Below are 15,543 nucleotides of genomic sequence, written 5' to 3'. Positions count from 1 at the left end.
ATGAGCATTTGAAATATGTACCTATAAATTATAAATTAAACAGCTTACTTTCCTGTGCTCCTTGTGTTAAATCAAAGCGTTAAGACTTGCTCCTGTAGTGATCGAATATCATTTATTGTGTGTCTTTGTGTACTGTAGAAAAGACTCACCACAGTAGGACTGCTTCTCGTCAGACTTGTCCTTGCAGTGCGCCATCCCGTCACACGTCAGGCTGTAGTTGATGCAGTCGCCGTTTCCACACTCAAAGTCATCGACACTTCCGCATGACATATTCAGCGCTGGTGAGGTAGAAAGCAAGTCAGAAACATTTATCCCGCATCGATCAAGAGGAGGCTTATTAAAGTTTAACGTTCTGCCTCATCTCTCTCTCTCTCACAGGAGCAGGTGCTGTCTTCCAGAAGCTGTCGGTCTCCACGACAGCTGCAGTTGACCCGTCCGTCGGATGTGGGCAGGCACAGGTCCTGGCAGCCTCCGTTGTTTGTTCGGCAAGGAGAAAACTCACCTGAGGAAGAGAAAACACAGAAGAGTGAGCTAGGGAAGTATTGTTTTGTATACATTGACTTGACTCACCGCCCAGCATGATGTAATATATCTACTGATATGAGTCACTATAGATGGAAAGTATCACTACAAGAGAACATTTTGCACGAACTGAGCAGTTGGGACGTATTTAAAGTCTGTGAAAGATACAAGATAACAGCAAAGGTAGGAGCTGTGTGAAACTGTATTTAGACACCGGTATCTTTCCAGATTTTTATATTTTTCAGGAGTAACTGTTTTGTTTAACCTGTTGATGAAAACATAAACCCTCCTGTTGTCCTCACTTACATTCACCAAAAAAAATTGTTTCCTTGTCTGAAAAGAATCCAAAAATTCAGCAAAAAAAATTAAAAAAATTCAAAAAAAAATTGCAAAACCTTCAGGAAGAAAATTCCAATAATTCCTTAAGTTGTATTTTTTAAAAATCCCCCAAATTTGACAAGAAAATTCTTGCAAATGTTTTCAAAAAATGAATAAAAATGTTCCCAAAAAAATCCTAAAAATATCTAAAAGGGATTCAACATATATCAGTAAAACGTCTAATATTCTCTTTAAGAACATCCACAAAAAAAAAAAATCAACCAAAATCCAGTGAAATCTGCTTAAGAAACATTTCTAACATTTCTTTTTTCCCCCACCAAAAAATGTTCAAAGATTTCCCCAAAAAATGTAGAAAATGTAGTCATCAGACGTTTCACTGAAAATATATTTTTTCCACATTTTCAAACTTTAAAACAGGTCAATTTGACCAGCAGGACAACACAAGTGTTAATTTTACTGGTATTTCGTCACAATGTAAATATTGACGTGATGACACAAAGTGAAAAATCTGCACTAATTCTCATTGGTTTATCAATCTTGAACCAAAGTGGCTCTTGAATAATGTCACTAGCATGATGTAAAATTAACTGTCATTTACAAACAAGGCAAAACAAGCCTCTGTAACACCAAAACATTTGCTGGATGCCCTCTGCAAACTGACTGCAGTGAATGATACTCACAGCTGTTGGTGTCGTTAGCCACAGCAATAATGCCCATCGGCTGCTGGGGGATGTCGGCACGCAGCACTTTCATGTCTCCTCCTGTGTATTTGTCAGCTCTGAGGACGGCTCTTCTCACCCAGTCCGTCCAGAAGATGTAATCTCCATACACGGCAAGACCAAACGGATGGACGGGCTCATTCTTCAACAAGACCTGAAGCAAAACAGCACGAAAGATAAGTGTACGCCTTGACGGAATATTTAGAACCAATGTAATTTAAAATCTGTCTTACATAGCGGTTGCTTCCATCATATTCGCAGCGTTCGATCTTGTCCAGCGTGGCATCAGAGAAGTAGAGCTTCTCAGCGCGGTGATCTATAGCCAGGCCGTTTGGAGTTTTAATGTCGCTGCCGATGATCACCAGCACATTGGCTCCACTCAGAGAGGCTCTCATGATGCTGGGAGCCTGCTCGTTCCAGTTGGTCCAGAACATGAGACTACGATGGGAACAAACAGAGGACAAGCATTGTGATGTGCGGTGGCAGCTCCCAAAGCGTCTTGAAGTTATGGTTGACTGAGCTGAAATAAATCTGTTGCTCAAGCGATAGGGAGAGAAATGGCACTGGAACTCGGCCATAATTCAGCACAGAACAGAAGATTCGATATTAATGACTCACTCCTGACACTCGTCCAGCACAAAGGCTCTGGGGTGGTCCTCCCCAGACATGGTGACTACAGTGTTGCGGTTGTAAGCCAGAGAGCGGCTCTGATCCACCGTGTGGCGACTGATGGTGGACGTTGTGTAGCTGGTCCAGTAGAGTGTATCCCAACCACGATGGTACGCCAGGCCTTCCACCGACCCAACATCTGTGAGAGGGAAAAAAAGAAGTGGGTAAACATTTTGGATGCATGACGACAGTTTTTGCTGCCGTCGAGCCAAAGCTTGAAGAAGTAAAACTCTTTATATTTCACTATGCAAATATCACATCTCAGGGGTGCCAGAGCAGGATCTTTAAAGAGGAGCTTTGGTGAGAATTCAACGATTCATTAATCATTGTCACAGCTGTCCCCTTTGTTAACTCTGTGAGACTGTATTAAAGAGGTAGTGGTAAATGCTTTTAAGGTTGCTGTATCTGCACACACCAGCTCACGAAACACTGAGGAAAAAGAGGAGAAAGGGAGGCAAGTGCCAAGGGAGAGAGTAAAATGGAAGTGATGCCGCAGGTTTGAGCACGGCTGATGTTCTTGGACAGAGATTAAAGAGTCTGTATCATCCTGTCATTTCATGGCCAGCAGCCTGCACATACAAATACAGCTCCTCGCGGAGACGCTCATTCGTGGTCTGGACTTCTTGTTCTGGGAAGAAAACTGCAACTGGAACAGCTTGAGTCACTTCAGGGGCACAGACCAGGGAGAAGAATTTAACCCATGAGTGGTAAAGATAAAGCGGATTCTCTAAATATGTGTTTTTCCATTCTGTCCTTTGACCCCACAGTTACAGCACATGTAGTTGTAGAAAAAAAAAAGTCTTTTCCATGATGCTGTGCGTCACAGGAAAAGGACTCAGCCTGACGGGCTCCCAGGTGTTCATCCATCTCTCCTTAGTTACACAAGCAGCCACATTTATGAGCACTTAGAGCAAACAATAAAAACCTGAATACAACTGTTTGCCCTCGGCTGAAAGTCTATAATTGCCTTGTAATAGATATTTCAGATGACTGTTAAAGTGTCATAATCAACCTTCATACACAACATTAATGCTGATCACCTTCTTAAAGCAAAAAGCAACAAAAAGACTGCATGAGGCCCAAATCCAGACCCACATAAACAAGTAAGACTTGATGTTTTAAACCTCAGTCAGGTCGTATAAAATCGAAATGAGAAAAGGGTGTGTTTGAGCAGCTAATTGCTTGGATTAAGGGATGATCACACACTGAACAGGGATGAACAAAGTAGATTCCAGCCAATATTACGTAATAAGAAACAGGACAACATCCCCTCCCATTGGCTAAGTCATCTCAGCCCGTGGTTACTGTGCAAACAGAAAAAAAAACCTGTTAGAAAGACGATTACAACTCAGAACAGAGCCTTTCTGACAATCATGGGAGCAGTACAACAGTCCATGTGACAACTAGAGAATTACTAAGCTTTTGTTACTCTTTATTTTTTCCTTCACTGACTTAATGTCAGACAGCAACTTTTCTGTAGGTTACAATTCTCTGAAGAGCTTCTAAATGGACATGATGCCTGCTGTCGCGGTGAGCACTTAGCATCAAGTAGCCCTGACTGCCTTTGAAGAGGACTGCCTGTTAGCAACCACTGGGATGAATTTGTCCACTGTTGCCTGCTTTCAAGAATCAAAACAGGCATAGAGTAACTGCTGCACTGACATTTCTCCGGTTTTGACCCGAACTGCTCCTCCTTGGATTACAAAAGACATGCTGATGCAGCGGAGGAAAAGCCGATGGGCACAGACTGCTCTTTAAGCTCACATTTCCATATTTTTCCTGAATAAAACTGGATAACGGCATTGCGTGTGGAGAGAAATTTTCAGAAAGGAAGAGTGCAATATCCAACCCTTCCTTCAGCAGCTCACCTTTTGTCAAACAGCTGGAAACAGTGAGAGAAGCAGCGTGAAAAACACAAATTCAAGAGGGATTCAAACCCCAACAGAAGCCAACTGAACTACTTGATAAGTCTGAGTATTTGGAAATGCAATTCTCATTTACTGCTACAAAAAACAACTTACAATGTACTTTCTCATCTCTCTTTCTGTGAGCATAAAGGCTGCAAATGTCACTGACAAGCAGGATGACCAGGGAGATATTAACTGCTTAACTAATTGCTATTAAAGTACCAGCTGTCTTAATGGAGTGTAATCATGCCTGTTAATGGAGTTTAAGACATGAATGGGAGCCAGCAGATGAATCACACAGATACTGCATTAGTTTTGATGCTGAACATTAACGGGACATTAGATTAATTGCGCAGTAGACTTTTATTGTGACTGCATGGAGGCTTCAGAGCAGCAAATAAACAACAGCGGTCTTTGGGAAATGACCAGGACAGATAACCTAATGAAAGTCATCGTGCCGATCATGGACGGGATCATTCTGGTGACCGGCCTCATGGGTCAGACTCTGGTCATCACCATCCTTACCGGCAGGAGGAGAAAAGTAAGTCAACCCCCGCATGGAACGGACACGCTGCTGCTGGCTCTGAGCGCCGCCGACCTGGTGCTGCTGCTCTGCCTGCCCTTTCACACCTCGGCCATCACGCTGGGCTTCTGGCCCTTCGGCAGCTTCATGTGCAAAGCCATCAGTTTCCTGGGCGTGGCCTGCTCTTCTGCCTCCGTGTTCACCCTGGCTGCTCTGGCGGTGACGCGTTACCTCACAGTGGTACATCCCACCTGGACCTACCGTTCGCGGATGGACAGGCGCATTAAGCTGACGGTGACTCTGCTCTGGATCCCTGCTTCGGCTTTGGCAACACCGCAGTTTGCCTTCCGCACAATCAGCACCTCCCATGAGGCATACTGCTTTGCCTTCCTGTCCAACTTCAGCCAGCTGGTCTACAGCATCGCTCTGTTCCTCTTCGGTTTTGCTCTACCGCTGGGCATAATAGTGCTGATGTATGCAAAGATCTACTGTTTTCTTAAACGTGCACGGCAGATAGGGAACACATCCCGACTGGAGCGCTACCAGACACAAGTTACTCACACTTCAGCTCTCCTGGTCCTGGTCTTCACTCTGCTGTGGCTGCCCTCCTACGCCCTCATGTTCTCCTTTGTTGGAAGATCTAGAGCGGGCTCACATGGCCACCAAACCTTGGCCATCCTAGCCAGGCTACTGGCAACCTCGGTGGCAGTGGTAAACCCTGTACTGTACGTCTTCATGTCTCAGAAGTTTAGACGGGACTTAGTAGAGCTCGGCAGACAGCGATGGACTTGGTGCAAAAGCTGTCTGACCGGTTGCCCTCATGTGATCAGCAGAGATACCGTACGGCCCTTTGAGCTGGAAACAACCTCAGAGAGAGACCAAAACTGACTGACCAGATGAAAACACTGCTACCTCATTATCTAATTACTTTGATAGATAGACGGATGGAAAGATGTGGAAATGTAATGCAAGATTACACAAAAAATACTCATTGTGATGTTAAGTGCAAAAATAAACTGATTACCACTGTGAATCATTTCATAGCAGTTTGTAAAAAAGCTTGTTTTTCCACATTTGTTTTTCATCCACTTATGACAGAATTTATTCCATTGGGAACAAAATGAGTCATGGAGGTTTTTAATTACAATTTGTGAGGAATCATTCTGTTGGACAGGAGAATGTTGTAAAACAATGATGCAACACGATAATATAATCCTGTCCTGATTATACTAAAAGCTGATATATGATCACTTTGATTCAGCGCTGGGTCTTATCTGCGTGAACACACTCCCCTAACCTCTGCTGGATTACCTCCAAATGGAATAAATTCTGTAATCGTTACATGAAAAAGCTAATGTGGAAAAACTAGCTATTATTTCTGCAGTCTGTTAAAACTCCTGATCTCAATGCAACATCAATAAATACACAAACCCCTCTGCTTGTTTTCCTGTCTTGACTATCAAAAGAACTAATGTTTTGAATATTGTTTGCTAGGAGCAGCTTTGGTCCAGGGCTTTTATATGTGATGTTTTTCTGGATGGAGTTCAACAACCCACTTGTGAATTATTGAAAGAGAGCGGGATTTAAAAGACACTTCAGTGTTGATACAAGCAAAAAGCACTGTGTGTGCGTGTGTGTGTGTGTGTGTGTGTGTGTGTGGGCGCAAAGTGAGTCTTCTCAAGTGGCAGCCCTAAGTGATGTCAATCTCCACTAGTTGAGAAGCTGCAGCTGTGTGTTCATTACAGCGGATCCTCTTGGGTGCTTGTGTTGTCAAAATGTGTGATGATGTCTGTTGACAGTGTCGAGGGGACGAGGGACAACATTCAATTATTAATGGAGAGGATACAAGAGCGGGACAGCAGGGCAACACAGCTGAAATATATGTACACAGAGCGGGGGAAAGGTTTAGATGCAGCGACGGTGCAGTGACGGTGCAGTGACACGAAGCAAACATATATGTCTGCTTGAGGTAAAGCGCTGAAATGTGACTGATGACTCCACACTTACTGTCCACCACGATCTTGCGGTCCGTGCCGTCATCGTTGATCTGCTGGATGTTACCAAAATGAATGTCGCTGAAGAAGATGCGGTTGGCTCCCTTCCCTCCGCCGCCGTGGTAGTCGAAGCTGAGGGCGATGACGTTCTTCATGTGGTCGGGGTCCTCGAACGGTTTTATCGGTGCATTGAGGTTCGTCTCATCGGACAGGTGGATGCTCTTTAGTATCGTGCGCTCCGAGTACAGCAGGTATCCGTCGTAGTCGCGGCAGCTGCGGTTGTCCTCGGCCAGCATCCCATGAGCACAGGCGCAGGTGCGTTCGTTGTTGCCGCGGAAAAGACACAGCTGCTCGCAGCCGCCGTTGTTGTCTTTGCAGACGTTTGTTCCTGTGGAGAGAGTGGCACGTTCATGAGATGAGCTGTTTGCTAAACAATGAGTGTTGTTACACAGCATTCATTCTGGAGCTGGTAACCTGTTTGGTGGGAAAAGGTTTTAATCACAGCTGGTTTTTGAAAACCAGTTAACGACCAAATCCTAGGATCTTCAATAGCAAGTAACTGACATTCTTGGAGACTCTCCTCCAGATGGGGAGAAGCCTCCTGGATGAGAGGTCAAAAGTCTTCAAAAACCCACAAGAGAAGTTTAGCTGTTTTCTGGTGAAGCTTCTAGGATTACCGTGACCTGGATGACTGACAATCCACACAGACATGTGAGGACCAACTTTTCTCCCTGTTTTTCCCCGAGAAACCTATTGGCTGAGATTGGGGTGTATGTGTGTTTTGTGTGAGTTCCTACCTTGCTGCCTGGCCCTGTTGAAGACCTTGATGTCTTTCAGCTGCACACCAATGCCTGTCCTCAGCTGCACGGCATCTGTAGCATTATCTTTGCTGCCTCTCTTAATGGAGCCATTAGCATGGGTCCTAAACAAAAGACATCAAAACCATGAGTCAATTAACACCAAGTTCTAATATGAAACCTTTCATGTTGAGTCATTCAGAGCAGCGGAAAAGCTGACCTGTCACTCCAATAGATGTATTCCTCAAATACAGACACAGCAAACATGTCCATGTTGTTGTTGGCCAGCACCAGCTCCCTGTTTTCTCCAGTCTCCAGGTTGATGCGCTCAATCTTGTCTGTCCTGGCATCGCACCAATACAGCAGACCCTCCTGCAGAGGCGAAGCAGAAACAAAATAGTATTAATTATCAATTGAGGACATTTTAATGTAAATTAAAGCCAAGTCAGTTAACCTTGGGAAATTATTCCAATGCATCCAAGCTAAAGGTCTGAACACTTTAATATACAATATGCAAAACAGTGATTTTATTTGACCAGCACTAGAAAAAATTAGAAGCTGTGGCGACTCGAAAGGCAAATTTACACAATTTAAAAAAAAATTGTCATTGTTCATTGCACATTAACGCTAAATTTATGAAGACACAGGGCACAAAATGAACAACTTTTATGACTTAATCAGTAAAATTTATGGGTAATTCTTGTTGCGTAGAAGACCAACAGTCCAGTCTCTGGAAAAATCACAGTATATTTATTCAGAGTAGACATGGGAAACACCCTCTATTAATACAGAGTAGTGTGTTTAGGGGGTTGTTAAGCGCCATGATTTCAGCAGCGGTCCACACCTCGTAGTCGATGGAGATTCCATTTGGCCAACTGATGCTCACATTGACCATGACCAGCCTCTGGGAGCCGTCCAGCCGAGAGCGCTCAATACGAGGATACTGACCCCACTCCGTCCAGAACAAATAACTGCACACAGGGACACAGGAGGAGATGATGTAAAAGTGCAGTGGGGGGAATTTAGAATTATAGCGGTAGGGCTAAAACTAATGTCCAGTGCAAGTACCTTAAGGCAGCAGCATTACACAGAAAGCAAAATTAAAGTGTTGGCAGGCAGCCTTACCCTTTCACTGGGTGGACGGTTATGGCTCTGGGTTTGTCCAGGCCCTGAGAAATGACCACATAGCGGAAAGAGCCATTCAGCCTCGCCACCTCAATCACATCGAAGCCCTGGTCAGTCCAGTAAATATTTCCTATAAAAGGACAAGGATATAAATCAGCTGCTGTCCTTTATCTGTGCCCGTGCCATAACGGAGTAAGCACAAATGTCAGACAAACTTAAAATATGATTGAGCTGTAATGACTAGACCTGCTATCCAGTCCACAGTGATGCCCTCCACCCTGCCAATGCCATTGGTTACCACGTCTTCTCTCCAAGTCTGGTCTCTCTTAGCCCTGCTGATGGTACTCAGGCCCATGTCCACCCAGTAGATGGTGTCATTCTCTGAAGAGGAGATAATAACAGGTTTAAAATGCGACTTGGGTTGGGCCGCGTATTTACAGACGCCCTTCAGCCAAACTCACCAGCGTGGAAGTCGATGCCGACGGCCAGAGAGGTGCCAGAAACTGGCACCAAGGCATCGGATTTGTCCGCTGGGTCGAGTGGGATTCCTCTGATTCCCTCATGAACAGAGTAAAGCAGGAAAGAGCCCATACCTGCCCAGAGAGAGAGAGAGAGAGAGAGAGAGAGAGAACAGAGTAAGTTTTTGTTTTTAGGTCACAATGCATTCCTAAAGCATGTGTTACTGGAGCCGTGACGCACCTTCACAGGACTGCTGCCCCGTCTTAAGGCTGTATCCAGCAGTGCACATGCAGGCTCTGGTGGTCGGAGAGGTCGGCAGACACAGCTGTGAGCAGTCACCATTGTTGTTACTGCACAGGTTGATACGTGCTGAAGGAAAAAAAGCAGAAGACCGATGAGAACAAAATTTTTCTTGTCGAATTTTTAGCATATGCATTTAATCTAAGGCGTCTTTTCAAATCTCCAAATTAAACACAATACCAACAAACCCCACAAACAGCAGTATTCCTGTAACCTGACATTTATTACCTTTCTGCACATCCTCATCGTAGATCCTCATGTGCATCATAGGCGACGTGTTGTTTCGCAAAACTTTCCAGCTTCCTCCATCTTTCTTGTCACATGTTCCTATCTGGTCGGTTCCCTGATCTGCCCACCACAGCTTGTCTCCTGCAGCAACAGACATTGATTCATATCTCTGTATGCTGTTCCAATAAAATGAGCAAGTGATTCAGAAGATATCGATCTGCTTAGAATATAAGCAGAAGTTCAAAGTAACCATCGCACAGTTAGATCACAAAAACACAGATGACAAAGAGGATACATTTGAAGTAGCATCTTTTTTTTGTCTTACCCATAATAGCCAGTGCAGTGGCTTTGGTAAGTTTGCCTTTAACCCCTTCCAGGATCTCCGGGTTTGATCCATCCAGCTGACAACGGTTAATGGTGCTGTTGCCTGAGCTGACCCAGTACAGCTGCTCCTTTTCATAGTCAATAGAAAGGCCTGAATAGAAAGAATAACACTGCTATCATACATGTATATCTGACACGTTAACATGCTCAATCTGTGTTTATAGTTGCAGGAATATTTTTTTTACAGCAGGAATACACATCTGCTCACCTACTGGTCCTTTCTGATTGGTGAAAAGTGTGGTGCGGTTGCTACCATCCATGTTAGCCATGCTTATGTTGTCACCATCTGTCCAGTAAAGCTTCCTGCAGAGGGGTATAAATAATGAAATGTAGAGCAGAAATGACATCTGTATTCTGAAGAGAGAGTAATACTGCCAACAACACAGTACGAGAACCATCAGCAGCATCAGATGAGAAAGTAGAAGAAGCATGAACCGGTAGGAATAAAATAAAAAGTAATAAGAAGTAAACCCAAAAACCTATTTAATCAGAAAGTGAGAGGGGTTAACTGATTTGGCAAACAGAAGAAGAGCATGAAGAGACACAGTTCAGATATTTAGGTGAATGCAGGCCTTACTAACTGGAGGCAACACTCACCCCAGCAGAGGATGCACCACCAGACAGTGAGGTTTGTCTAAACCCTGGATGACAGCATTCTTGAAAGATCCATCCAGTCTGGCCACATTGATCTGCTTCTTATTGGCATCATAGCTGGTCCAGAAGAGGTTCCTGGACACCCAGTCTACTGCCAGTCCGTGGGCATTAGGAAGGTCTGGGGGAGTTTCAGAACCACAAGCAAGAAGGTTAGTTATCAAAATCTGTTGTTTTTAATTCCCCAAACATTTATCAATTCTGAGATGATTTAAAAAATGTTTTCCTGAGATCGTCCTCACCAGCAGACACAACAGTCTCCACCCCTGTGCCATTGATGAAAGCTCTCTTGATGGTCTGCGTTCGCACGTCTGACCAGTAGATCCGATGCTCCACGGCGTCATAATCCACCACCGTCACGTTGTCGATGTCTGGCACGGTGAAGGAGATGATGTAGTTGTAGTAGGGGTTGTCGATGTCTACACCGCGGATCTCGATCTGACGAGCATAAAGAAGGAACTTGCGGGACTCTGGAAAAGAAAAACACCCAGAAGAAGAAAGATTTTAATCAGTTCTATCAAATCTGATACGTTATCTACACAGAAGCAGAAGACTACAGAGTATAACTTGTTCAGTAAAACATACCGAACAAATTAGACTGCTTGTACCAGTTTATTATCAATTTTTGCAAGTCAAATATTGTCAACAAAATAGGAAAATAGGAATTCAGGACGACAAGGCAAGCAGAAAGGCTTTTCCATGTGCAGAGACCCTTTTTTCTCCTGATATTTTTACAAGTAGACGGTGATTAAAAGCGTAATGAGACTTGTTTTTATTATACTTGCCACACAATTAAAGGGAACCAGCTGCATCCCAGGGGAAACATGCTCAGGAGTGTCATACTGACCATTCAGTTACATGGACTTCCTCAGGGGGAATCGGAGGAGGAGAAAACAAACGACTCCCTCTCAAACAGGAATTTATACAACTAGTATAAACTAAGAGTTTATCCAACAAATGTGAAAGTTCAGTAAAAACTCATTTCTCCTCAGTTCAGAAAGCGTTTTGTTTTGTGTTAATGGGGAATTCATCAAACACTCTAACCCAACTATCATCACATCTACACTGCAGAGATAAGGACTGTTTTGCAAAAAGCTAAAAAATTGGACTCGGAGCTTGTGCGCACAAATCCCCACAGCTCAACTCTCAAAAAGCCTCGAGTAACCCACTCATGAAATCACACTTCATGTCTTGTGACAATCTTTTATATGAAATCAAATGGAAAAGAAAATGAAGCAGGTAATGTGGCACAAACAGAGGAGATGTAATCAAATTTTCTGTCATAAGAGACGTCCTGGTCGGCAGAAAAGCGTACCAGAGCAATTTTTCTCAGTTCAGAAAGTCAAAACAGTCGCAGGTAAAGATTTCTGCAAACACAGAACCCGTCCCTTGCTCCAGGATGACATGGATTGTAGATGACAGCGCTGTCTGTTCATTCTCCATCAGAATGTTTTTAAGAGAAAAAGCACGTCGCTGCAAGTGTTTGTAAGAATCAGTGTCTATTCCTTACCTTTGCAGGTGCGTTTGTCAGACTGCAGCTTCATGAGGTGAGGGCAGGCACAGGAGAAGGTCTGGTTAAAGTTGATGAGACACAGATGGGAGCAAGGGCCTTTGCCATCCTTGGTTTCACATGGGTTGGGAGCTAAAAGGATGAAAAAGTCAATAAAGATATTCAAAGACAGAGAGATACATGTAAAAAAAAATTAAAATGATGCATTACGTGAGGAAAACACGAAGGAGGAGGTTCACAGTATGATCTATAGATAAATATAATATCACTATACATTGTAGAAATAGACAGTAAACACAATAATTAGTTCCCATCAACAGGCCCCTCAAGGAACGTACGAGTGTAGAAAAACACTTTATCTAAGGGATCTCTCAGCACAGCTTCTTGCCTCATCACTGTCATGGAGATTGGTTGCAGCTGTCAATCAACAGGTCAGTGAGATCTCTCTTTTCCCGTCACCAATTACAACATCTTGCACCTCTCTGCCGCCCACACACCCTTGGGATCCCATAGCCACTGGCTACTAAACATCAAGGTGACAGCTTGATGCGACAGGACACTGTCAAAGGGTTCCGACAAACCCTTCGATCATGTCTGTCCATGAGATCAACATGTGACATTTAAGTTGCACGTGGAGGGTTTTACTTCCTACTCGGCCAGAAGGAAATGCCAAACAGTGAGGTGACTTTTTGATTAACAAGGCAGCAGGAGGTGTCCAAAATGACAACACAGCTCTAAAACGCCATCTGTCTTTGGCGAGTGGGAGCCTTGGATGACATGAACTGTGAGCTCCTTTGAGTTAAAGCCAAAATCCGTGAGCTCCCTCTGTGTTTCTCAATGAATGCGGCGAGCAACGTACCCTGAGGTTGTCTGGATGGGTGATAGACCTGCAAGTCAAAGGGCTGAGTGTTGGTGCGCTGGACTACAGTGACGTTGTGTCCTGTCCATTTGTTGGCTTTGGCCAGAGTGTTGGTCCTCCAGTCGGTCCAGTAGACCTCGCCTCCGTACATGGTGACAGCAAAGGGGTGGGACAAATACTCATGACCCCGCAACACTTCAATGAGCCCAGAGCCATCGTACATCGCAGAGTAGATGGCATCCGACCTTGAGGAGCAATAAGGCAGAGACATACACTTTACATCACAGCTTTAACACGTCAGATTAAGTGCATTCATGCTGTCATGGTACTGCATGACTCTGTGCTTCGTCTGCAGTTTTACATAAGCAAGGAACATCCACATGCTTATTACAGAGAATGTATAGCAGCAAGAAAAGAAAGCTGAGCAAGTGGGTGATGGAATGAGTGAGTGGATGGATGCAATACAGTGAGAGCGCTCTGTATATTCAGAGTGTGGTGGCAAACTGTACCTGGCATCGATCCACACAATACGTCTTTCCATGTAGTCCACAGTGAGTCCGTTGGGCCAGCCTCCACTGCCCGTCTCCCTGTGGATAGTTCGTCTGCCTTCCCCACTCATTGACGCCGCTTCGATCCTGGGCAGGCTAGCATCCCAGTCTGTCCAAAACAGAATACTGCCAACAGGAAATTATCAATGTGAGAAGGGAATTCACAGATGTGTACAGTATCGTCACATGAGAGCAGTTTCACGGGAAATACACCAGGAGGAATACATTTCAGTAATTTAACATTTCCTGAAGTGATTACTGTGTTAGATTCCATACATCTCTGGTTCTTACCCATCACGAGGGTCCAGGGCGATGGCTCGGGGATGCTCCACTTCCCCAGCCAACAGGGTGGTTCTCATCGTTCCATCCAGTTTGGCCACCTCAATCTGGTCCAGATTGCTCTCCACCCAGTAGATGTTTCCTGCTATCCAGTCCACAGCGAGGCCCTCCGGAGTCGCCAGGCCATACTGGATCACCACCTCTAAGCTAGTCAGGGCTGATAAGGACACAGAAACAGGGGCTTTAAACATGGCTGGTGTTGTGTTCATTATTATGCATTAACAACCGAGCAGCAGGCTGAAAAGGGCAACAAGATTGATATTTTTAAGCATTTTTATAATGTGAAAAGAGCTTTGATTCATGCTACTTTCACCAAGGAGGGCAAATCTCCAGCTGGGGCATACGGTTCATTGCAAAAAATAATAAGTCACTGAATTGTTTAGACTTCCTTATGGTGAATTTCAAGTGCTACTGCTGCGGCTGTGACTTTAACTAGCGCCGTCTTCCCAGCCGCACTAAGAAAACAACCAGCCAACACCAGATCTTCCTCTCTTTTTATCATTTCCCAGAAACAACTGGCTCTCATGCAAACCAAACCAAAATGTGTGATCATCTGTGGCTCAGGGTGATGAGACGATTTCTTCAAAAGGCCTACCCACAGTAATTAGAGGGAGAGGAATAGCGCCTCTTCACAGTTTGCTTACAGGAATGCCAGAGTTATGGCTGCCTCTCTGTGTGTATGTGTGGGTGTGAGTGTCTTTATGAAGCTGTCGGCACTACGCAGCGTACGAAGTAGCCTCCATAACGAGCAGTAGGAGCTGATCTGTGATCTGGTCACACTGTACATGTTTAGGAGCCCTTATTTAACGGAGAACGTGGAGGGCTGGGAACTGGAACTGCAGCGTTTTGTTCCTCCTACGCTACATCAGTGTTCTGGCTGCAGTCACGCACAGCGAGTACTGAGACAAATGGGAAGAGACAAAGCCTTCCGTGTGCCCCCTAAGTGCTGCACTGGGAACACAACTTTGATTGGCAAGGAGACCTGGGGTTTTGGAGCAGGAAAGGCCGACCGTGACCCGGGAGATTTATTCAGGGTCACAGACCGTCGCTGCTGACCACAGACTCTTTTGAAAAACATTTAGTCCAGAGAGAATATGGTTTACTTGCTCAGTGGAAGTCAACTCCTGAAAAAAATGCTCAGTTTAAAGCATGATTTTCTGATGATATCACTATTTTACTTGGTATTAATTATACTTACAAAATGATAATACTGTAAAATGAACTACTTACAGTGTACGACTGTTCTATGTGGCCTTTACCTCCATTATCAGACAGTTTCCCGCGGTAGATCTTGTCCTCCACAACATCAGTCCAGTACAAGGTGCTCTGGTTGAGGTGGAAGTCCAGGGCGATGGTGTTCCTCAGGCCCGGTACCAGCACGCTGAACTCTCCCTTGTGGAGGTCAATCCTCCTGATCTCATGGCGATTGGAGAAGATGATGAAAGGCTTGAAGGGATCTGAAGGAGGAAAAAAAAAATTGTTCCCAGAAAAGCGTTAGCGTCGCAGTACAGTAAATCTCATCTCAAAGTGCAGATTCACCAAACCCCATGTTGGTCTTGGATCAAATCCTGCCACAGCTGTCTACATCTCTCACATCTGTCACTTCAAATGTTGCTCAGTGTTGCTCAATTTAAGGAGATGTTGCATCATGATGCACTGAACTGAATATA

The 15,543-nt window shown here is 44.5% G+C and overlaps 2 protein-coding genes across 3 annotated transcripts in view; one reads left to right on the top strand and one right to left on the bottom strand.

Annotated features, from left to right (window-relative positions):
* The window catches only part of lrp1ab (low density lipoprotein receptor-related protein 1Ab), a 106,994-nt gene that overhangs the window by 25,182 nt on the left and 66,269 nt on the right, over positions 1-15,543 (bottom strand). For both annotated transcript variants that reach the window (XM_051950162.1, XM_051950163.1), the window contains exons 24-46: positions 15,133-15,330; positions 13,826-14,030; positions 13,496-13,660; positions 12,987-13,231; positions 12,128-12,259; positions 10,860-11,087; positions 10,564-10,738; positions 10,175-10,269; positions 9,908-10,057; positions 9,583-9,723; positions 9,295-9,423; positions 9,057-9,188; positions 8,842-8,976; positions 8,596-8,725; positions 8,315-8,441; positions 7,691-7,842; positions 7,471-7,595; positions 6,687-7,061; positions 2,199-2,388; positions 1,814-2,018; positions 1,542-1,734; positions 377-502; positions 150-278 (exon numbers count right to left, since the gene is read on the bottom strand). In XM_051950162.1, coding sequence (XP_051806122.1) covers positions 150-278; positions 377-502; positions 1,542-1,734; positions 1,814-2,018; positions 2,199-2,388; positions 6,687-7,061; positions 7,471-7,595; positions 7,691-7,842; positions 8,315-8,441; positions 8,596-8,725; positions 8,842-8,976; positions 9,057-9,188; positions 9,295-9,423; positions 9,583-9,723; positions 9,908-10,057; positions 10,175-10,269; positions 10,564-10,738; positions 10,860-11,087; positions 12,128-12,259; positions 12,987-13,231; positions 13,496-13,660; positions 13,826-14,030; positions 15,133-15,330 — 3,882 coding nt within the window. The remainder of the gene's footprint in view (positions 1-149; positions 279-376; positions 503-1,541; positions 1,735-1,813; positions 2,019-2,198; positions 2,389-6,686; positions 7,062-7,470; positions 7,596-7,690; positions 7,843-8,314; positions 8,442-8,595; positions 8,726-8,841; positions 8,977-9,056; positions 9,189-9,294; positions 9,424-9,582; positions 9,724-9,907; positions 10,058-10,174; positions 10,270-10,563; positions 10,739-10,859; positions 11,088-12,127; positions 12,260-12,986; positions 13,232-13,495; positions 13,661-13,825; positions 14,031-15,132; positions 15,331-15,543) is intronic.
* On the top strand, positions 2,396-6,675 carry LOC110957285 (galanin receptor type 1-like). Its single transcript, XM_022203218.2, has one exon. It carries the CDS (start codon positions 4,533-4,535, stop codon positions 5,565-5,567), a length of 1,035 nt encoding a protein of 344 aa, XP_022058910.1. The 5' UTR covers positions 2,396-4,532; the 3' UTR covers positions 5,568-6,675.

The sequence above is a fragment of the Acanthochromis polyacanthus genome, chromosome 6, assembly GCF_021347895.1.
Source record: "Acanthochromis polyacanthus isolate Apoly-LR-REF ecotype Palm Island chromosome 6, KAUST_Apoly_ChrSc, whole genome shotgun sequence".
Taxonomy (NCBI): Eukaryota; Metazoa; Chordata; class Actinopteri; family Pomacentridae; genus Acanthochromis; species Acanthochromis polyacanthus.
Note: the sequence above shows the minus strand (reverse complement) of the source record. Positions and strands in the feature narration are given on the sequence as shown.

Bases quoted from the DNA above. Each gene is read 5' to 3' on its own strand.
- LOC110957285 (XM_022203218.2), top strand. From the start codon at position 4,533: ATGGAGGCTTCAGAGCAGCAAATAAACAACAGCGGTCTTTGGGAAATG.